This window comes from Xiphophorus maculatus, chromosome 3, assembly GCF_002775205.1.
Source record: "Xiphophorus maculatus strain JP 163 A chromosome 3, X_maculatus-5.0-male, whole genome shotgun sequence".
NCBI lineage: Eukaryota > Metazoa > Chordata > Actinopteri > Cyprinodontiformes > Poeciliidae > Xiphophorus > Xiphophorus maculatus.
In genome coordinates, this window is record NC_036445.1 from 28,672,085 (window position 1) to 28,695,655 (window position 23,571).

General features: G+C 39.0%; 2 protein-coding genes across 9 annotated transcripts in view; one reads left to right on the plus strand and one right to left on the minus strand.

Moving 5' to 3' along the window:
- Positions 1-62: 62 nt before the first annotated feature.
- Positions 63-3,536, minus strand: LOC102226573 (Krueppel-like factor 10). 2 transcript variants are annotated; one of them, XM_023331187.1, is made up of 4 exons: positions 3,387-3,536; positions 2,701-2,858; positions 680-1,526; positions 63-591 (listed from the first exon to the last, which is right to left on the minus strand). In XM_023331187.1, the coding sequence occupies exons 2-4, from the start codon at positions 2,824-2,826 to the stop codon at positions 302-304; spliced, it is 1,263 nt and encodes a 420-aa protein (XP_023186955.1). In that variant the 5' UTR covers positions 2,827-2,858; positions 3,387-3,536; the 3' UTR covers positions 63-301. The 2 variants fall into 2 exon arrangements, with proteins under 2 accessions (XP_023186955.1, XP_014325892.1); XM_014470406.2 differs by having other exon boundaries at positions 2,701-2,932.
- A 6,568-nt stretch (positions 3,537-10,104) lies between these two features.
- Positions 10,105-23,571, plus strand: part of ubr5 (ubiquitin protein ligase E3 component n-recognin 5) — a 49,020-nt gene continuing 35,553 nt past the window's right edge. For 6 of the 7 annotated variants that reach the window (XM_023331262.1, XM_023331263.1, XM_023331265.1 and 3 more), the window contains exons 1-8: positions 10,105-10,506; positions 17,452-17,496; positions 18,133-18,214; positions 18,458-18,534; positions 19,638-19,757; positions 21,030-21,330; positions 21,409-21,568; positions 22,159-22,308. In XM_023331262.1, the coding sequence (XP_023187030.1) occupies positions 10,445-10,506; positions 17,452-17,496; positions 18,133-18,214; positions 18,458-18,534; positions 19,638-19,757; positions 21,030-21,330; positions 21,409-21,568; positions 22,159-22,308 (997 nt within the window). In that variant the 5' untranslated portion in view covers positions 10,105-10,444. The remainder of the gene's footprint in view (positions 10,507-17,451; positions 17,497-18,132; positions 18,215-18,457; positions 18,535-19,637; positions 19,758-21,029; positions 21,331-21,408; positions 21,569-22,158; positions 22,309-23,571) is intronic. The other variant, XM_023331268.1, reaches the window with a different exon arrangement.

Here is a 23,571-nt window from a genome sequence, read left to right on the forward strand (position 1 = left end):
CAAACAACAAAGTTTGCTTTGTAATACTGTGTTCCTAACAAAAACTAAACATTGCACAAACATTGTTTAAAAATAATATACTTTATAAGGCACAAACAGACTCTTTGTTCAAATAAAAAAAGGTTGACAGAAAAACAAAAAGTTGCAGGAAAAAAAGAGCTCATGGAAGAGAGTTTGATTCCTCTTCTCCATACACACAGCAGTGCTTAATCTCTGTTGCACTTTTTAACTGGAAAAACATAAATATCTGTGCAAATTCAGCCTCAATAAGTTTTTGTTTGCTTTCGCAGTCTTTGGCCTTTCAGCAATTAGAGTGTCTCACGAGAGCGTTCATAGAGGAGACTTTAACAGCAATGGATGCAGAGAGGTCTGCGGTGGGGCTGATCCCTAATGCCCAGAAGGGTTTCTTCTTCGCCACAAAGTGTCGTCGGGCGTGCTTAGCCAGGTGATCGCTGCGCATGAAGCGGCTGAGGCACATGGGGCACGTAAACCTTTTCTCTCCAGTGTGTGTTCGACGATGGCGGGAAAGTTCATCCGAACGAGCGAATCGCCTCTCACAGCCCTCCCACTTGCATTTGAAGGGTTTTTCACCTGTTGGGACAAAGACAGAGGGGATTTGACTTTCACTGTGCTTGAATCATCAGCAAGATCGCACTTCTTGAGATTCTTCGTCTCTTACCTGTATGTGTCCTTATGTGGGCCTTGAGATGGGAGCTCTTGAAGTAGGTCTTGCCACAGTCCTCATGAGGGCAAACATGACTGCGCACACGTGACGACTCTCTTTGCAGAGCGGCGCTCCTTTGCTCCAACGCGGCACGCCCAGGAGCGGGGGCAATGGGTGCAAACCTGGTGCCACCAGATGTCCTCTCCACTTGCTGAAGGTTCCAGATGGCAGGAACAGATGGTTGGTGGACAAGAAACACTGCGGGCCCTTTCACCACCTGACCTTCTACTAACAGGATACGTGGAGGGGAACCTGTTGGTATCAGTGGCGATCCAAGTTCCTGCTGTGAACCATGTGAGGTTGTGATTGCTAATGGAACAGACGTAGAGGTTGTGACACTGTTTTGCGGTCTAGTGGTGAGTGTGGAGGACAAGGGAACGATCTGGCTAAAGACTGGTACATGAGAAACTAGAGTGATCCCAGCCGGAACTAAAGGCACCATGTTTGATCTATCGTTTGGTTTTATCCGACTCATCTGGATCTGGCTGGGTTCAAAATGCACTGATGCATCTTTGGAGGTTTTCTGTTTTGCAACAGTTTTATCAGAGTCTTGGTTAGTCCAACTGTTAAAGGCGTCCACATTCGTTTTAGAGTCTTGCGCAAGAGACACCGAGGCTGTGTCTTCTTGCAAGGGTTGATGAGTGCTACAGGAGCAGTGCTGGATATCCGCAGTGTGGCGGATCACGCTAGTGCACTGGTACTTCTGGGAAATGGCTGTATCCTCTGGAGAGTGATGCAGTTTAGGCGGTGACCCTGAAAGGGTGGCCTCACAGTGGGGTGGGCTGTAGGGTGGCGTCATACACTGCAAGAAAAGTCAAAGAGTGGGACTAAGTTTTCAGTTCTGCTGCCAATCCACTCACACCACTTAATATTTTTGCAGGTTATGAACACAAATTATGTTGTATTTTGCTGAGATAGACCAACATAAAGTAATGGATTACCGAAAAGGGGGAAAGATAATGCATGGTTTTCATTGTGTTAATTTGCAGGTCACAAAGACACATCTCTTAACAGCTTCTTCCAGGGTAGCCCAGTGAATAGTTTCATCCTTCTGCCTGTCAACTTTGACGATCTTCACTGTCCCTCCCTATAAAACGCCGACAGTATGACGCTGCTGCCCCCCTGTTTAACTTTAGAGATAATTTGTTCAGGGTGTCAACTATCCACATTTGGAGGCCAACAAACTTTATTATCTGTTCAGACAACCTTTATAACATTTCGCTGAGTCACTTATAGGCTTGTGGCAAGCTGGAAATGGGACCTCTAATGTGTTTCTTTCAACACTGGCTTTCTTCTTACCACCCTTCCATTAAGGTCCAGATTCATGGAGTGCTCCACTAATAGTGTTAGCAGATCTTCCCATCTGAGCTGTACCCCTTCCTTCAGAGATGCTTTGGCTTTCGTGGCCACTTCTTTCTCTAATCCTCTCCTTGATTTGCCCATGAGTTGAGTTGCATCACCAGGTCTGGGTAGGTTTTTAGTTGAGATGATAGATTGAACATCACTCCATGAGATGTCCAAAACTTGGATAACTGTTTTATAGCCTCACCTTGCTTTAAATCTCTCACACAACTTTATCCCTGGCCAGTCTGTTACGTCACTTGGTCTTCATGATGCTCTTAGTTCACTAAAAGTCTCCAAAAACCCCAGAGATGCCTTCACTGAACTGTACAGTTATGCATGTTACACTTTTCTTTTTTTTTTACATTTTGCTTGAGAAAATTTTCAATTCACAGATATGAACAGTGAAACCCTAAAAGTGTGAGGGGTGGGGAGGCATGGCTATACTTGGAAAAATGCTAGCCACCCCACTGGAACACCCAGAGAATCGTGTTCAGCACCCATATGAACATCTTCTGGTGTCGCCACTGGATATGTGCGAATTTGTGTTGGTCCGTCAAATAACAGCTGGCCAAAATACAATGCAGAAAAGAAAACAAGCAATGTGACATTCACTGAAATTATAGTTCACTTACAAAAGACGACCCAAGCATCGCAGAAGGACCGGAGGGTACAGAGTCATCCTCTGAGCATTCTGAGGAGGGGGTGAGGGGTCTGGGCTCTTTGGGCCGGAAGTTCCTCATCTTCCAGTGCTCAGTCATGGAGATCAGAGCTTCCACTGCCTGCAGGTCACCTGCACCCATTGAAGAAGGCTGGAAATCAGACCGGGTGTCTAACACCTCATTTTGGTCCATTTCAACTTTCATTCTAGAGATCGGACAGACAAAAACAAGAGAGAAGTGTTGAGAATTTGCTCCGGGCTCCACACAGTAATGTCTAATGCCTCACTGACAGTCATCCTGTGGAGGTTTAGTTTTCAGGTTTATTGATTCAGCTATTTCCAGGACATGGGGGAGGGAGGACGTGCAACCGGCATGATCAGCCGGTGTTCTTCACTCACTCCCCTTTCACCTAGTTTCTAGTGAAAGCTGAGAGTGGTTACAAAACAACCAGACAACCCCTTTATGGCAGGGGTCTGGCACAGACCGCCAGAGCCAGCCATCCTTCTCCCTCCTGTCTGCCATAAGGATAAAATGCATAGCAGGTTGCAAATATAAAGCAATCTTATCCATGCAAAAGTAATCTTTTCAAAGAAATGTTATCTAATTTATGCAATATTTATTTCTCTTTTTTTTAAGTGGAATTAAAAAATCTTACTTACATCTATGTTGGATTGGGCGATTTTTAAAAAATTTCCCCAGGGGAGCAGTCTTTAGGTTTCACCTTTAGGTCAGCCTTGTCGTCTGTGCGTGAATATCTAAGTGCAGAATTTGATGTTTCCCACTTTTCTCCTCTCGACCTGTTTCTCATTCATCGTCTCAAATGCGACGGGGAGAGATTAAGGGGCGGGGCTTATCGCGGCGACCAATAGACCGCATAGGTGTGCTGAGGTGCCGGCCAATAGGAGGAGATCTCGGTGCGTGATTCGAGGCTGATGGGGACGTGGAGGCTGCATGGTACACAACACCTTTGACTTGTGGGAACGGCAACGCAACCCACACTCTCTCTCTCACACACACACCCACCCACCCAACACACTCGCTCTGTCTATCTTGAATTACTCTCCTAATTCTCTGTCGGTGCAGAAACATTTTTCCATCGCTCATAGGAAATGAAGATCTTATCTTATTTTGTAAGATTATAAATATGAGCTCCCCCAAAATATTCGCTTGTTTATTGCACCAAACACGGCACCTTCAATGGCGCCCATTCGAATCGTAGGATACTCTCAACCAAAAAAAAAAAAAGAACCTCATGCAGGAGCTAAATATGAAGATCAATCATATTAGTGATTTTTAGTAGTTTAAACAGCATTAAGATACAAATCTTAGACATTTTTATATGTTTGAATGTTTTTATGCCTTGTTTTGTGACAGAATATCACTTCATCACTTTCTCCTGATTACTGGGTTGAACCCTCTCCATTGCATTCAGAACTCCTTAATACTAGTTTCAACAATAGACTCAAAAAGGTGCTGGAAACATAATATTTTGCTCCATATTGCAGTTGCTGATGATATCACTGATGCAAATATCCTGTTCCTGTAAATATCCACATTACACACCTGCTCTATTGAATTGAGATCTGGTGACAGTGGAGGTCATGTTCGCAAAGCAACATTAAGACGATCCGAGGTCTGTCACCCGGTGCATTGTCCTGCTGGAAGTAGCCATCAGAAGATGAAATTTTAATGCTGGAATGTATTTTTTTTCTGTGTTCCAAATCAAGTTTTCCAGTGAAAACACTTGTGCATCGAAAGAAAACAGTTAAAGTGGTTCAGGCATCTGATTAGGCAGCCTCAAAAGGTGCTTCCCTTTAGATGGGTGACTGGACAAAACACATTAAATAATATGCAGTAGATTAACTCAAAGCTGGTACCTTCAGTATTTATGTTACTTTTCTTTAGTAACACAGTAATGCCTAATGTGACGGCAACAACTCTAGGGGGTAAAGAAGACGGGACAGCTTGAATAGCAGTCAATGCAACTTCTGGTCTCTTCTGTGCAACAAAAGCTCAGAACAGCTTTTATTCGCTTCTTTATTGCACCAAACACGGAAGCTGCAACGACTCCCCTTCGAATCGTTGGATCTATCTGCTCGCAAGAAGAAAAAAAAAGAAAAAAAAAGTATGAACCTCATGCAGGAAATAAATATGAAGACGTTTGAATTTTTATGTTGATATAAAAGTGTGTGATTTGCCGGTTTTTAATAGTTAACCGAAATCTAGTCCCTAGGGGGTGAAAGAGGTCGACCAACAGAAGATGGCGTCAGGCAGCTCTGTGGATTAGGTAAGTCTCAGCTGTCTGGATCTTCCTGCACAGCACACAGAGCCGGAACAAAAGCCTGGCTGTGGGCACACAAAGGAGAAATACACACACAGACAGAGAGTGCCATTGACTGTCTCTGGCTCAGTGGGATGTTCCTGAAAAGCATATTTGCTGGAAAAGAGGAAAATCTGAAGGTGAACAGAGTTCATCCTGCATTTATTATTTGATAGCTTAAAATTCTAAACATATTGGTAACAGTTTCAATGTACCTATAATAACATGTGTACTCTGTTGTGCCTGCAAAAGTCAAACATTTTCAACAGTTTTCAAAAAAAAAAAAAAAAACTCAAAACTTTAGGCCATGTATGTTAGCAAGAACTTCTGAAATACAATAGTGTGGGAAATCTTCTGATGAGTTCCTCCACATTAACCAAATTTAAAAAATGCCTAAACATCCAGAAAAAAATCTGGTTGGTAGAGGAGGTGAACCAAATGCAGATGCGGATGCGCTTTGGTAAATCCAAAGCCCATCTACTGCATGTCTTTATCTTCTCTCTCCACCTTATTGCCTCTCAAAATACTTTTCAACATTCTTAAGCTGCGTATTTTTGCAAAGTCCTCGTGTCTTTTTAAAAATAAAGCCCAAAATGAATCACCACCAAAGCTGAGTGGCCCTACTACAAAATATGAAAAGGTTTCTCTGCCCCTCAAAAGTGAACATCCTTCCTACGCCCCAGAAAATGTTCACAGACGTGGCCAGATTGGCCAGAGAAACTGTGAGAGTAGTAATATGACTGTATGTCAGTACTGGGCAACTGCTAACTAAAATGTTAGTTACACTAATCCCAAAACACTAATCATGAACATCAGCTATGCAAACATTGAGACACTACACCAACACAGTATTTAATGAAAGCTAATGCTAGCGCACTAACTTCATTTCAATTTATATCTGCCTTTGATACCACCAATTTAATTTTGACATAATTTACATATTCTGTAATGCCCTTAGATAACTATATGTATGTTTATATCTGGTTCGCTTATGTCAGTGTTTTATTTTGTTCCTTTATCTTGTTTGAAATAAAGTCATTTGCAGGTAAAAGAGAGGCAACGGAACTGCATTTTCAAAGTTAGCAATAGCGCACTATTAGCGCATTAGCAAATTAGCGGGAAGTGTGCCCACCTTGGAGAGCAATTGAGCTAGCATTTTTCCTGGAAAGGCCTGGGAGACCCCTGTTTATCCTCCAGGGGCCCAGCTGCCGACTTGTCTCAAACTCCCGTGTGTGGAAAACATTGTCGCATTTCATGCCTTATTTACTGCCTGTGGCTGATTCTGTTAAGGTGTTTCGGAAGGTTTAGCTGACCTGCATTATATTTCTCTGCCGGCAGAGAGAAGTTATTTTAAACTCTTCTTCTCTAGCTAATTATCGTGTTACTCCAGTTGGTTAAGCAGCCTTTTCCTGGTAGTCCCCAGACTGACAGCAGCTGGTGTAATGTTTTAACCTACCGTAATCTTCTTTGTTTGAATTCAATCGCTTTTTGATTGTATAATCGTGTTTGAAGTTTTGACATTGTTAAATTAGAAATCTCGTCCAGGAATTTGAACATTTCCTCAGGCTCAAAGGTCAGTCCGATGGCGGCTGAGTTTCCTGGCTCTATCTCTTTGTATCCATATTTAACATCACCACAGGTCATCTGATAACCCACTGCCCAGGCAGCTAAAAATAGGGCTGGATTTTTATGAAGTTTGTTTGACTTTCCTGTTAAAAAAGGGTACAGGCTTTTCCTCATGGGACGTTGACCTGATATCTAACCTTTGTACTAAATTCTGAACAGAAAGGGGGAAAAAATGCAGACCTTAAATGGTTACATGATATGTGGAGCGTGCATACTTACAAAGAGAAAGGTTATATCATTCGAATGTAGGTTTTCCATTTCTCCCTTTCATTCCATTCGGGTTTTTGCTCAATCCGGTCCCTCAGATCCTTTCAGGTAATGTTACATCACCAAACAATTAAACAAGAGGACATAAAAACGACAGTGGTCACATTTTAAATATAATATCTCAAACAGAAAGCTGGAACTGAACATATTTTTGGTCTAATGAACAGAAGCAGTAGGAAATGCACTTTGTACAGTGATTTTCTTAGTTTTACACAATGCTCTACTTGGCATTTGCTCAGTATTAGGTAATGAATTCCAAAAAGTCATGCTGCATTGGAGAATGTTGGAGATTAAAAATAAAACAAAATTCCCCTTCTATTCCTGCTTCTGATTGAGTCTTCTCCAGCAAGAAAGCCTCTCATTTCAATACCATCCCCGCAGGACGTTTTACCATCAGCAGTTAATTTTACAGACGCGGTATTTGACAACTGTTATTCACCATTTGTTTCACATGTCTCACATGGGGCAGTGCATGAAAGAAATAGCTGCCATTTCTGGCACTAATCTTTATTAGATTAGGAAGAAGGCGAACAGAGCCACCTAGTGGTAAAAATATAGAAAACCCTGTATGAATTGTCCATTTGACAAAGGGGACATTTTAAAATAAAGGTAAAGAAAATAACCCAAATATCTTTCTGGGGATATATTCATTTGAAAATAAAAATGTATATTTCTGTGTAACTCAAACCACTTCCATTCATAATGGAGTTTCCCAATGTACAAGCTACCTTATACTGTAAAGGTTTTTTTTCTCGAGATCCAATAAAAATGTGCTTGTCCCACTATATCCTCTGCATATATTTGGTGCATTCTCTCCGTTTTGATTCTAGCTGTTTTTATTGCAGCTGAGTGACTTCTCAAAAACGGCTCAGTCAAATTTTGGGTTTATTAGAGCACAACATAGAACTTTCTCTGAATTAACTCGAACAGAAAAAACGTTGTTTTCATCTTAGTTATTTTTTTTTATTATAGTTTTTTTTTATCCTTTTACTCTGAACGGTTCTGTATTTGAACAGACCCTACGTTGACCTGTAGATGCACAGGCGTTTTTTTCTGTTGTTGTTGTTTTTAAATGAATGTGACCCTGGGTGAGCCACTACTTCAGCTTGTCAAAATTTCTCAAAGAAAAATGTGTTTTATAGAATCTGTCTTTGGTGTACAAACAAATACAGATGTTTTTCTGAACTGTGATGGTTTTGTCAACATTCTCTACCTCTATCTCAGCATGCTAGATGTGCTTTTAGAATATGCACTGTCTACATCCCTAAGGTTTCATGTTTTTTTAAGGGTTTATTGGCTCTAGTGGCCTTTATTTGATAGTGAATTGACAGGAAAGTGGATAATGAGAGAAGGGGGAAGACATGGGGCAGGGGTCACCAGGTCAGGAATCGAACCGGCGACAGCCCTGTCGAAAACTAAGGCCTCTATATGCGGGTTGTGCTTAACCGCTGCACCACCACAGCACCTTCATGTTTTAATGTAAGACACTTAAACCTAGAAACACAATTGCAGCATTGGGCAAAGGTAAACTGCTGTTGCAAATTTCTGCTATTTTATTCAATTTAACTACATGTAAAACATTTTCTGTGCTTCACTGAATTAAAATTACTGTATTTAAAAGAGATCAAAATGAGGGTATATCTTTTTTAAAAATTTTTTTATAGAGTTCAACCCAGGCTCCTTGTCCTTTTCCCTATAAAGATCTAGGATTTCAGAAAGTGCTTCATTTTCTCTCTTTGCCCCGTCTGGCCAGACACACATATTTTCAGTTTTAGTTTGTTTACTCTGGATAGGGTTGTCCTATTGAGAAGAGAGACCTCTTTTGAAGGGATAGACTTAGTCAGGATAGCAACAACACAGTTCAAATCCAACAATCGCACAAAAAAGTAGTAAATTATATTGCTGGCCTAGAAACATGTGCAGTTTGTCAACACTCCAGAGGTCTTTGGGCAGGTCTTTAAATTTAAAGACCCAATTTAGGAGGAAGCTAGAATTAAACCCACAACTTTCAGACCGCAAGTTGTGGGTTCAACTTGCAATCTCTTTCCACTCAGAGATATTTTCTTTATCCTACTGTCATAATCATATTGCTATTATATTGTTGCCCTTATAAAATTTTCATGACCTATTAAGAGACCTAAGTGTATATTCTTTATGCTGCCTCATATTCACTTTTCAACCATAATTTTTTAGATAACTCTTAAGCAGAAGAGAAGACATGAATTAATTAGGATAGTAATCTGATCTTGAATTGAAAAGTCCAAACGCTGTTGTCTGTTTTCTCTGCAAAATATCTAAATAAAAAACAAGAGCTTTTTCTCGCACCATTTTATAGGTATCTGTGTGATGGAGACCAGGGGTCCCATCCCTAATAAATGATGATTGATATTATATTGTGTTGAATTTATTTGCAGGCCAAATGCGTTTTGTTTCAGTTCTTTATGTCAGTTACATTGTGACATTTAGTTGAACGTTCTTTTTGGGTAGGGAGACTGGCCATCTTTCCTGTTCACAGATAATGTGGGAGAAAATGTCAGTTTGTTCCAGATTTCTATTGGTTTAATTTGCTCTGAGGCGTTAAGTTAAATTTATTCTTTGATTGATCTTAGTTCAGGCCCTAATGATTTGCATGCATGTAAATATTTATTGGTACCATGTATTGTTTTGTGTTAGGTTCGTGTAAATAATTATTTCCATCTACCTGAATTGCCTAGGCTCTTCTACCTACAAGATGCTTTGCAAATACAACACATTTCATAATATTTATGCTGATATTATCTATTAAGAAACTGTAACTGCTTGTGTTACATGTTATGCTTTTCTAAATTTCCGTCAAGTATATCCTTTTTTTTTTACCCTAAAGGAGAAAACTGTATGAAAGGAAGCTAGCATTATATTAAAAAGCCTTAATATAATCAGCCATGATTAGTTTGCAAAGTACTACCACTATACTAATGCGGTTTATAACAAATGTTCGATGTAGTCTCTTCGTTTGACTGTATGTGTCGGGGATATTGTCTTTATTTTACTGTTTTGTCTATTCAAGAGAAAAAACTAATAACATAACTGACCACTGTCTTTGAACTACTCTTTTTTTTAATGTACTGACGGCAGTTTAGCCCTTACATACCATCGAGAACTAAATGCATATGAACTAAGACGAAGTCTACGCCTTGGTTAGAACCAACGCTTTGAAGCTCGACGGTGTTCCTTTCTGCAGAATTGCTCCTGTGGCAATTTTCGAGGCTACTCCGATCCAAATTGAACACATTTCCTGTTTGTGCTGGAGCTCCAAGCAGCGGAGCGGCTGCATGTGCACTTATCAACACTAACAGAAGAAGCTCGGTAGAGTTAAGATGGCGGCATGTGGGTGAGGAGGCAGGGATCCAAACTCTTGGTTTTTCGCAATTAAACGATTCCTATGAACGCACACACGCACAGCATTCGAAGGAATAACAGTTTCCACGCCGTTCACGCATCTGTGTGTGATTTTGGACTGACTCCATGACATCTATTCACTTCGTTGTTCACCCGTTGCCGGGGACCGAGGATCAGCTCAATGACAGGTATTTTGTTGCAGTACACGAACAAGAACAAATTAAGTCACTCTTTATGGGCTGGTTGCGTTAAAGTGCACTCTGCGTTGTGTTCGCCGCCGGTGTTGATACTGTCATGTGTTTGCTTTTGGGTTTGAGCGATTCAAATGTGAGCCCTTTGGGATGATAGAAGGCCCGGCATTTTGAGCAGTCCTCGTTAGCTAGCTGCTAGCTGTGAAACGCTAGCAGGACGTTTCTTGGTTCTTTGGACGGATTGGCTCGCACTCAAAGTTGAGATAGACAATGCGGGTTGGGGGATGGGGGCAAGAGGGGGGGAAATGTTGGACTTTTAACACAACCATTTTTAAAATGTCCACGCTTTTGGCATAAATTACGTGTATCCACTTGGGGCATGAGTATTAATTTGTTTTGCAGGCGTTCGGGGGATTATTATGATCAATGAAGCAGCTAACGCCTGCTAACTGTTAGTTAGCCACGAATGCTAGCTGGCTAGGTTTTCTCAGCCACGCGCATAACAAAGGCAAATATTCTTACTTCAGAGTCTTTGGTTCATTTTTTTGTTCTCATCTTGTAACTTAGTTGCACATTTTCTCACTAATATTTGAGGAAAAATTACTTCATCTTTTGTTGCTAACGTTGCGCACTGAGATGCATATCTAAAATCTGCGGCGAAGCAGAGCTAGCAACATTACATTTACATGAATCCTATCGACTTTATAACGATGTAGAGCCCAGGGTTTCAAACTGCGTTTTAAAAATGATATCTGAGCACACAGTCGAGTCACATTTATTTTAAATACCGGCTTCGTTTTAAAGGCGAAGTTCCTCAATAACACGGTGCTGTTACATATTCTGTCCTCTGACTCTTACTAGTTTGTTTTTTACATATGTAAAACAAAAAAAACAACGTCATGAATCAGTAGTATTGGCGTTAAAGCGATCCTAGAATTTGGGTGAACTCGGTGTAGTTCGACTCAACATGTGATTTATGTTGGCTCTATTTATACTATCCTTCGAGATCGAACTGATTAATGAGCTGTTCCACTTAGAGACAAAGAGGTGAGAAGTCACCGTTTTGCTTTTTTAAAAATGTTATGTTAACACATTGACCTTGAGATTAAAGGCTAGATTAAAGCAGAGTTTTGCATTTTAACTGGGTTTCAGTCTGACAGGAAAGATCAGTTTACTCTGCCGGAGCAATCTTTGGTGAGAACAGCCACAGAAGTGTATTGGTGACATTGGTGACATGGACCACTGGTTTCCTAAAGAGGGCATGGCAGTTCCATCCCTCGTGTCTGTCACCATGTGCTGTTAAGAAATCACCCCCTCCTCCTCACTCCTCCAGTCTTTCTCATAGCTATCGCTGAACTTCCGGTTGTCAAATCAAGTAGGTGGGCCTCCATCTGAAATAAGAAGGGATTGGTCCAGTTGAGCCGTTTGCTGTAAACATCTGGTCCGACTTCCTCAGCCAGATGTCTTTTTTTTTTTTTTTTTTTTTTGACACGCTGCTGTTTTGTTTTTAGTGTCCCTGTTGCAGAAGGTGGAGCTGGATACATCGAAGTGTAATCACAATATCTTTATTGCAGAAGACTGCGTGGACGCACCGTTTGGGGGGCTTCCTGCCCTGTACCGCCTTCACGTTTTATAGATTTTGATGACATAGATGCTGCAGCTTGCTATATGGAATTTTCCAATCCGGTTCCAGTGTGTACCAAGTTGGTGGTTCTCCACTGGGTCGGAGGAAAGAAGCTGTTTTCATGAGGAGCTTGGGGGGTGGCTCACGGGGAACCAATCAAAACTCCAGAGTTTCTGTTTCATTCCAAATCTAAAAGCATAAAAACAGTTCAACAAGAATAAAATGTGAGATTGGTGTCGGGATAAAAGAAGCAGACTGTCTCTCATCTCAAAAAAGAAAGAAAAAAAAAAAAGTCACTCATCCTGAAGTTTTAAGTAGGTCAGTTTGCCGCTGCGCTCACAGCTGATTTATTTTCCACTGAATTTATAAACGTTATTCCTGACTCGGTTCTCTTCAGACTGGTGTTTTTTTTTAATTTTTTTAGTTAATTTTTTACTTTACCATGTGGTTTCAATAAATACTGCTTCATAAGCTGCGTTTAATTCCTATGTTCCAACTTCTGGTGTGGATGAGAGGTCAGCTGATCAGGATTGAGAGGCGTTCACAAGCATCTCTGGTCATATAAATTGCCGTTAATAGATTAAGTTGGCAGGATCTGCCAAATAGCCTCTATTTGCAGAATTAAAAAATTAATTACCGGTAATCTTTTAATTTTTACCTCGCTCTCTTCTGCAGTCACAATCCCACAAAAAAAAAAAAATCATTCTCTAATACAAAAATGCCATTACAGAGAAGAAAGGTTTGAAATCAGAATTTCTTTATTGTCATTGTGCCAGAAATGTCCAAAATATAAACTCTAGAAGGAAGTGCAAATAAATAAGTGTATATAGTAGAAACACACAAACAAACTGGTTGTTTAAAAAAAGGAAAGAAAGAAAGAAGTTGCAGCCAGACTTGCAGCTGTACGCCTGAACGGTTCACAATAATTGCAATTGATTATATTATAAAACAAACGCTGCTGCTTTTATTGATGACCTCGTCAGACCAGTTTGTGAAAATATAGCTGTGACTGTTTTGGAGTCTTTTCAGAGTTTACTGAAAAACTCTGTGATAATCACATTAAACTGCGATTGCATTGGACAAACATTATAATAATTGTCTTTTTCCATCCTGTACAGTTAATGTGCCATTTACAATGATGACTGATTTGAGCCGTTTGCTCCTGGATCCCTGCAGTAATTTGGGCTGATGCATGCTCATTGTACGCATTACTTTGAGAGGAAAAACTTCCTTTTAATAATTTAATTTTACTTACGGCATAAGAAATGAATACTAACACACAGCTTGTAATTTGAAAGCATAAATCTGCTTTTAATTTGCTGCCTACTGACGTAGTTTTGAGTAACGTTCTTCGAAAACCTGCTTCCCGCACGACTGAAGTATCGTAACATTTGTGTGGATTCATTTAAAAGAAGTGCAAGTTTACAAGTAAAACTGAAGTAAAACACAAGTTCTGCCTTTCATCCAATGAAGCGTTTTGGTGTGTCTGAGATGACTGACTGAGTAAAGCTGCCTTCCAGGAAGATTAGGAGGATTGTTGTGACTCACCTGAAAAGAACTGGTCAAACATTTGGGTGGATGTTTAAAAAAAACCCAAACATCCATGTAATCCTGGTTATGAACGGAGCAGTAAATATAATTTCCTTAATACTCTTAGATTCCAAATGACCCTAAACAGATCAACACTTGTTTGTCCTTCAATTGAAAAGTTTTGAAGCGGAAGACGAGATGTTGTGACGTTATCGAAGTTGGAGGTCTTGATGGTGATGATGTTTACATTTCCTTTTTCTATCTTACTGAACATTGTGGCTAAAAAATGAAATATTTCTTCTGTCTTATTGCCATGACTACACAACAAAGTTATAATAGTTTTGGGTTTTTCATTACCGTACACTGGTCAACAGACAAAAAACTTGTCTGGGTTTTTTCAGCTGTCTTAGGGTCATTTTGATGAGCTGAATCCAAAAATCACATTGGTTTTGCTCAATCAGGTCAACTTTCTGAACTATGGAGCAACACGAGCATCAAAATGCAGGACTTGTTTCCACAAATGGATCAAGTTCCTGAGAATCTGGGATCAATGAGCGATGAGCAGGAGGAGAGATTCAAGTTTGTAACATTTTAATTAATAAAACTCTGTTAGAAAACAATTTTTTTTCTCCTAAAACCTTTTTTGGATGGGAAACATTAATGGAAATTAACTGATAATATCACAAAAATGTCATCAATTTAGTCAGAAGATGGGATTTCTCTACATCAACTTAGAATAAAAACCTGACCTGATTGAGAAAAATGGACGGCAGTTTTGGATTCGGCGCTGCAAAAATATTCCTAGTTCAGTTGGAAAAAAAAACAGACAACTTCCAAAAAATATTCTTTTGTAACCCAGTGTTACAAATGAAATTTAGTTTTATTTTTGTTACATCTGCAGCTTCAGTATGTTTTAGCTCGTTTTACAAATGGACAATATAGTTCCAGTTGGTTCTAGTTTTTCCCCATCAGCTACTGTTTTTATTTATGTCAGTTAACAACAAATGTTTTCTCAGTTTCCGTTGTTTCGTTTTAGTAACGACCTCGCCACAGATAACATAGGAAGTTAGGACTGCTCAGGGTGCATTGAATGTTGGCTAATATATTCCACTTGTAATGAACATGAATTTTTCATGCTAATGTAATATTTAGCCAGTTGGACAGTCTCACCGCAGCAGATGCTCACACCGGACTCTAACGACATTGCCCGAAACGTTAAAAGGTCACAGAGGGATGGAAGCTCAGATGAGAACAAGAGGAAATGAAAACAGACTCGTATTAACAACTGATATTGCAATATTTGCCAATATTATCCCCACTGGAAGATTTCCTAATATTACTCAACCCAACATGCTCTGGAGTCTCATATGAAACAGAAAATGTTAGCTTTTCATATTTGCTTTGGGGAGCAAAACCACGACTTAAAAATTCCAAGGCAGATTTGACTCGGTTTGGTTTGCACTTTGTTAGGAGCTGCATGTTTAACCGTGACACTTTGTATTTTTATCCCCCCGCAACAGAAACTCGAATCCAACCTGTGAAAAGCTGATATGTACTTCGTGTTTGTTGCTTTGGAGGAAGTGAGTGAACTAAGCTGTTGTTCTCTGAAGGCTGCTTCATGCAGAGCTGCAACAAGCACAAGTCACCTCGACCTCAGAGTGAAAGGAAAGGACGGTCAAAACCAGGGAATCTGTTGAGTCTTTATAGAAACGGGCCGTTGTGTTTTCCAAGGATTTTTTTCCCTTGATAATTTTGGTTGCGAGCTTCTTTCAGAAAACACTTAAAATTGTGATAAAGAAACTTTTTTGTCATTTCTGTCTGCTTTCTGAAAGAAAAACGTAACAATCCAGCATCATAATCTGCCTCTTGTAATCTGAGTCCTGTGTTGGTGCTACATGGGTCTGACATAACAAATTTTACATGGGTGATAAATTGTCCCACAAGTTATTTCTGTAAACGATAATGTTGTTTCGAGACCATTTCCAAGTAATGTAATAGTAATTGCATAATAATGGAAGAACACATTCTTAAAATTCAATAAACTTTAAATTCTAATGAACATTTAACACTGGAACCGGAAGATGTTTTAAGTATCCAAAATAAATAATCAAAACAACAAATAAAATGAATCTTGAAGTCTCTGCTAACACAACCGTCCTTCGTAAAAAAGGGGTAGTTGAGACCAGAAATCTTGTCAAGACTTTTATCATCCAGTTTTTGGTAGAAAAAAAGAAAACCAATAAAATCCTACAAATGGAAAGCATTGGGCTTGTTTTATTTCATCATGCAATAAATTGATTTACTGCTTATTTCCACAGACTAGAACTTTAGTTTTATAAGTGTCTTAGTAATGTTGAACTTCGCATGATGAAATCAGTTGTATTTTGCCAATATTTTCCATACAGCGTTTTTCATAATTATGTTTCTGTTACTCTCTGTTAGCATTTGAATCTTGTTGAACTTGATCGGAGTTGATGTGGGCATCCATCCACCACGGCAAATTTAGAAATCCTAAATTTGGATTTCAGCTGCTAGAGATGACGATAATAATAATGGTTAACAAAAAATTTTTATGTATATATTTTATATACATATTTTTTGCTTTTTAAGCATCACAACTGTGCTCTTATTTTGTAAAGTCAGCTGTCTGATGTGGACTTCCACCTGTTTTGAAGGCTGAACCCCGGACAATTGTTGTTGTTTTTCAAATCAGTGAAACTAAAGATGGCGGAGTACAGATTTTTAAACCTGGAAAAAAATCGTCTGGGAAACGAACAAAATTATAACAGCATGACCAAAAAAAAAAAAGCCCCAAAGAAAAACAAATGTCTTGTGTGGGAATGCTTCAAATTTTAAGATAAAAATACATTGTTTGTTTAAATGCTAAAATGATTAGGAAAAAGTTTATATGCACCATTGCCACCAGGGTAGTTCTACCTGAATGTGTGTGTGTATAAAATGTCAAGAGATTTTCTTCATGTACCGTGCAGATTAAAATATTTCCATATGGAATTTTGAGGTGAAAACGAAATTGAGACAGAAGTTATAAACTCCTCAAATAACATTCCTCAAAACCCGTCCGTAGCGGAAAGTGTAAACATTCCAGCGCAAGAATGTCTAAACGTTAATAAAAGCGAAGAGTGAAGCAGTCACTCCTTTTACATACTTGATCTTCAGAATCACATTTCCCTGTCAGTTATTATTCTAGTGTGTCCTTTTAATACTCTGCTATTTATATGTTGTCTCTGTCATAGAAAATGGTTTATTTTTACTGGTCCATTGCTTCTCTGGTGCCTAAGAAGAGAGATTGAGATACTTTCGATTTATTAGGGGATAATGAGTGAGAGATCACCCAACAGCGAAGCTCCTAAAAGTCTTCATGGATCTCCTAACAACTCTCCGGACAATTTGAAGTTCATAAAGCTGACAGGAAGTGTAGAAAAATAAAAGGGGGGGAGGAATATTTCTCAGGACAAGATGGTAAAGAAAGCCATGGCCTGTTATCCTGGGTAGAGCGGAGTGCAGTGGGTTTAACTGCAGAAAGAAGAGCAGCTATTGGCTTCCAGTTCTTTAATAAAAACATAAACATGTCAGCTGAGCCCTTCGTCAGCCTGCAGCTGGTAAAACAATGTGGTAGATCAGGATATGACTAAAGAATTGCACACATTTGCCAAACTCCAAGGAAGGACGACTACTTTTTTTTAGTCTCATTTATTTTCTGAACATTTTTATCATTATTATTTTTAATTGTTTGCTTTGTGTTGATATATTTTGTGTATTCCGCCCAGGCTTCGGGAAGTCTCAGAGAAACTCAATAAATACAGCTACAACAGGTGAGTTGAGTCAAATTTCAATTTAGAGATGCAAAAATTTGATAGTATCTGTATCTGTTCACTCTAATTGTATGTCTTGTGCTCTGAGCGACGTCATGTTTTATTATTTAATACAATATATCTAGAATTCCTAATTGCACTTTGTAAACCATTTAAAAGGTTTGGTGCAGTTTATTTTTTTATGTTTGACCAAAATGGCCAACCTTTATTTATTATTTTTTTTTACCTTGGCTGTTATGCTTCTAATTACACTGACTGCACAAATTAAAGTTGTATTTTTTTCCCCATGTTTGACCAAGGTATTGTGAAACTATTTGGTGCACTTTAGTTTACTGTTCTGGTACAGAGTACGAAACTTAATTCAGTACCATTTGAAACCTTTTTTTTTTTTTTTCTTCTTCTTTTTTTTTTACTGAATTACAAATTTATGTCTTTTTTTTAAGCGTTTTGAATTAATTCAGCTGTTTTTCTGCATCAGATTGGTTTCTACAGATACTAAACCTCACATATCGGTATTGGAAATGAAAAAGCAGATCGATACATCCCTATTTAAACTGATACTATTTGCTTACTTTAAATAGTTTTGGATAGGGAACATTATTCCTTTGATTCTTAATTGTTTTGTTTTCATTGCAGTCACCCACATCTTAGTCTGCTGGAGCAGGCCACCCTAAAGCAGTGTGTTGTTGGTCCGAACCACGCTGGTTTTCTCCTGGAGGTAAGCTTAGAAGACAGACTTCCCATTGGCATTTGGCAAATATTTGGATTGTGGTTTCAATTGAGCTTTGCAAATGTGTTTAAGTAACGTCTTGTACTGTTCACTAGTTGGACTAGAAGAAGACTGTTTAAATGCCTTCTGCATGAGACGCAGTAAATGCTTGATAAATGTCGGTAAATGTTTTAAGTGAGTGACCTTTACAGCTTTAAGTGTGCAGCACTGAGAGTCCTGAATGTGTTTTAGGATGGACGGGTTTGCAGAATCAGCTTCGCTGTTCAGCCCGATCGCCTGGAGCTCAGCAAACCGGATGGCGGTGATGGGTGAGAGACTTTGTTAGGTTCTATCCTGGAGACGATTATATGGATATATAATATATATAATTATAATTTCACGTTTCTTCAATATGTTAATTTATTAGTTTCTGTTGTAGAATTAAACCTCTTTGCTAGGATGATTTCCATCTAGCAGATAAATAGCCATTCCATTTGGAGCTGTGTGTTAAAGCTATCTGTTAGCATCTTTTTAAACAATGTTAAGCTTTTCTATTTGTGCACTAAAACAAACACGGTTATATTTCAACTGTTTTCGGACTCAACTCAGGCTTCTACCTGAGAGTGTTTTTTATTTTGAAATATTTTCTTCTCTTGAAGCTTTTGAATTATTATTTTTTTACTAGCTGCTGTCTTTAGGGTTGACTGGTTATGCATTTGGCTGAATGTCTGCTACTGATGTCCTGCCAACAGAATATTTATTGGTTATTTCTTTTGAATTAGTTGGTTTTAAACTGTCACAGCCTTTCTGTGTTGCATGCTTGTGGTCTTGTGGGAAAGGGGGAAGGACAAAATATGACTGGGTGTCTTTGGCAGGTTGGGCTGCCTGATTTCTTCCGTAATTTAATATCTTTTATAAAAGTTTCATAAATACAGTCAGGATCTTAAAATCTAGTACAAAAGTGCTTTTTCTCTGTCTAATTTGATTCTTTACTCATATTCTATAGATTGTCAGGTAGTTTAAAAATTATTATTTTTTTGTTTAATTAGCAATTTAGTCTTCTTGCTACTACAAAACAAAATGTAGAGAATTAATGTTTTTTAGAGCAAGTGATTGAAGCAGATTATGATCCATCATAAAATAGGAGAAAGCAGTCGCAGCCCCAAAACCCAAGAACTTTTTACAAAAGAAAAGTCTTGAAAGAGGAACGAGTTGCAGACAATTCTGATTCCCAAGGGTGTTGCCATGCTGGTCTCCAAAAATACCCCTCCTGTTTTTCAGAGTAATAAAATTAATCCTGGGCTAAACGTACCGTCAGCTGACCCAGGACTGCAAAGAAAATATATAATAATAAAAAACACAAAACCACCTTTTATCGGTCCTTCTGGGACTGCTGTAGGTTTGTAACTCATCTCCCATCTTTTGTTTCCAGTTCAAAGTTGAGCAGTGGTTCAGGGACAGGAAGGAGCTCCAGGCCAGGCAGGACCAGTGATCCACCCTGGTTCCTGTCTGGTTCTGACACACTGGGCAGACTGGCAGGCAACACCCTTGGGTAAGTTCTGGCAGGGCTGGCAGACATATGGTCCTGTGAAAGGCTGGTGCTTGGAGGACAGCAGCGGGTTAGGGGTGTGTTTTCTGTCAGCTTCGGTGCTCTACACTCCGCACAGGGAGGCGGAATTGAGAAATGTGTCCCAATAATAATAACAACCTGCTAATAAATACTTTTCTTTTTTTCTAAATTATAGATGACAATTTCCTTCCTCAATATTTTGGTTATCCTCCTGGTATGTTTGTTTCTGCACAGAATTCAGAATTACCTTCTAAACTTTACCTCGTTAAAATGCAAGCAACTCGTTATTTGAACCATCATAATAAATATGCTCTAGGGCTAAAACGGTGAATCGAATTAGTCTGATTAATCGACCATTGAAATAATCTGCAACTAATTTAATGAACAACTAAACGTGGGAAATACATAGACTAAAATTTGCTGTTTACTGGAAGAACAAGGCAATCAGAGCTGTATTTAAACCAAAACTTTAGACAAATATACACATTTTGCATTTAAGATAAAAACTAACTAAATAAAAATCCTCTGTCTGTCTGGATAGAACTTAAAAGAGCTCCATATAAGACTCCTTAAGTTGCAGTTTTTGCTTCACCGGTTTCAAATTTTGTTAAAAAATCTACTACCACCTTCTGAGGTCAAATTATTAATCAAAAAATGATGAACTGATCAGCTGATGCATCCTTTTGCTACAAATGATGAAATATGCACTAAAAGAATGCTGTTATTGTATTTTAAGCAATAATATTTTCTTATTTAAAAAATGAATTTTCATTATTTTCTTATTTGCATCTTCTAATATATTTCTATGTTGTGTAACAAAGGCTGAGGTGGTTAAATGAAAAAGCTGCAGAATGTGCCAATTTTCTAAAAATCAGATTAATCAATAGACTCTTTTATTAGTTGCAGCCCCATATGTCACTGTCCTCATCTAACAGGCAAAATCCTTGAGCTCAGAATGAGACCGGAGGTTTATAAAAAAAATAAATAAAAATCTGATTGTCAGAATAATCAATAGAATAATTGATTACTAATACCATTTTATTTTTTATTTTTGGGTTGTAGTAGAGCTTTATTTTATTGCTTCCTATTTAAAATAAAAGGCGTACATTTGTTCTTACTCGATTTTGCTCATCTAAAAAAAAAAAAAAGCAACACGAATGTGGATGTAATGCTGTTGTAGCCCAATGTGTGATTTGCATCTGCTCCAAGTTTCTGGCTGCTGTTTCTGACCGTTTCCTGCTGTGTGTATAACAGGAGTCGCTGGAGCTCCGGGGTGAACGGAGGCAGCGGAGGAGGTGGGAGCGGAGGAGGAGCAGGAGGCGGTGGCGGAGCAGGAGGCGGTAGCAGTGGCGGAAGTGGAGGTGGAGGAGGAGGGAGCGGAGGAGGAGGCGGCGGAGGTGGGAATACGTCAGGCAGGTCATCAACGGCGGCTCGAGATTCCCGCCGCCAGACCAGAGTGATCCGCACGGGGAGGGACCGTGGCTCTGGGCTTCTAGGCAGCCAGCCACAGCCGGTCATCCCAGCATCAGTCATTCCAGAAGAGCTCATTACCCAGGTATGGTTGTTTCTTTAGCAATGTGTTTTATTTGAATTAACTATGCACATTTTGTAATAAACCAGTGCTTTCCTCTAGGCCCAGGTTGTCCTACAGGGGAAGTCAAGAAGCGTCATCATCAGGGAGCTCCAACGGACTAACCTTGACGTCAACCTCGCTGTCAACAACTTGCTGAGTCGCGACGACGAAGATGGAGATGATGGAGACGACACGGCCAGCGAGTCCTATCTCCCAGGAGGTGGGAACACATTCGGCCAATTATTCCTCAGCATCAGAAATGCATTTGTAACTAATCGTGATTAATTATGATCAATGTAATCTTGATTAATCAAGATTAATTTTGATTAATTTGATTATTGTGAATAATTTGATTAGTAATGATTAAATTAATCAAGAACAATTTAATTTACTTTTATTTTTGCCAAAGCTTTTCTAGTCTTAAAGTTTTAGCTTCACCTGGTTCAATGTTGCTAAAGGAATGGTATGTCTTTGCATTTTAGGAAAACATTTGTTTATAAACGGAATTGAATCATTTATTTGCATCTTTTAAAGTATTTCTAATATTGCATAAACAAGGCTTAAGTGGTAAAATGACAAATCAGCAGATTGTGGCAATTTTTTTATCCAACTAATTGTCAAAACAATTGATTATTAAAATAATTGTTTGTTGCCCTATTTGTAACATTCCATTATTACTGCTCATAGGAACATGGTGAGACCTGTGCAAAGCATCCCGTACTTCACCTCATTTAGTTATAATGATTGAAATGCTGCTAGTTTTACAGTTATCTTTACACACGGATCTTTTTCTTGTTTTTTTCCACGCAGAAGACTTGATGTCCCTGTTGGACGCGGACATCCACTCGGCTCATCCCAGCGTCATCATCGACGCCGACGCCATGTTCTCCGAGGACATCAGCTACTTTGGCTACCCGTCTTTCAGACGCTCCTCGCTGTCACGGCTGGGATCCTCCAGAGGTAACGCAGCATCTCACTAATGACTAATCACAGGAAGGCTTTGGTGGCAGCACTGGTGATGGCTGGTTTCTGTTGGGGTGGCTTCAAAATCCAAAATGATAAGCAGATTTTTTCCCCATCCTACGTCAAAATGAAACCCTCGTGTTTTGCAGGTGTTTGGAAAATATAGGTGTGATGTGTAACGTTGCTGATTAACTGAGATGCATTGAAAAATTTGAATTTGACAATTTTCAGGTTGTTTGGTCTTGATCAGGTGGTAGGAATCTCTCATGTCCGATCCTTTTCCAATCAGTGAATGTAGCATACCTAACAATCTTCAGTGCGGATGTGGTTATAGACTGAGGAAGACACAGTTAGTTAAAAAGGAGGTTAAAACTCTAGTCGGAGAAATAGGAAGCCATTTAGAAGAAAGCTGTATTTTCTGTGGCGTCGTGACATTTCTATTATTCACTCAGGCTGCAAGAAAGCCAGAATGAGCAAGGTTTTTTAAGACAGAGAGTCGTACAGCAAAGCTGCAATGTCTTTTTTTATTATTATTATTTTTTTAGGAAACATGCTGGTTTTGAAAATGTTGACTTCTTTTTTCAATTAGCCTTGGCATAAGGTCTAGATTTTCTAAGATGAATATCTGTAACTCCAGTGCTAAATGCAGGTGAGATACTGAAGGCAATTTAAAATATGAACTTCAGATCATTTCTTTGTTTTTAAGTATTAGTAAACTTCTGTCTTACAGACTCTCTCATTCTAATAGTGATTATTAGCTGCTGCCCAAGGCAAGAAGGTGTTAAAAGTATGGTTTACATTCTGATAGGAACATGTCTACCAAATACTACAAAGCAAACTTGCCTGAATGTTTGTTTGCATATTTTTCTTGATTCAGTTTGTTACGGTGAATATAAATGCTACATGTTTGGTGTTGTGTGCTGCATGGCTGTAGTAAATACTATGAGCTCTCTGAGAAAGGCCCGCCAGGCCCACATGTCTTAACGGGGACCCTATTAGACAGTTTATTTTTTTCCTTAAAAAAAAAACAAAAAAACCCACTTTCAATCCATATGCATGCTTTCTTTTGTTCTTTCTCTCCTTCTCCTCACTTCCTGTTAGCTCACTCTTTAACACACGAGCGTGCAGAGTGACTCACCCTTCGTATATTTTCGATTTCCCGGTCAATCCTTCCATGATTGCAACTGATTGATTTGCACTACATTGATTCTAAGCAGTATTTCTCTCTATTATTAAAAACTTTATTTTATTTTATTTTTT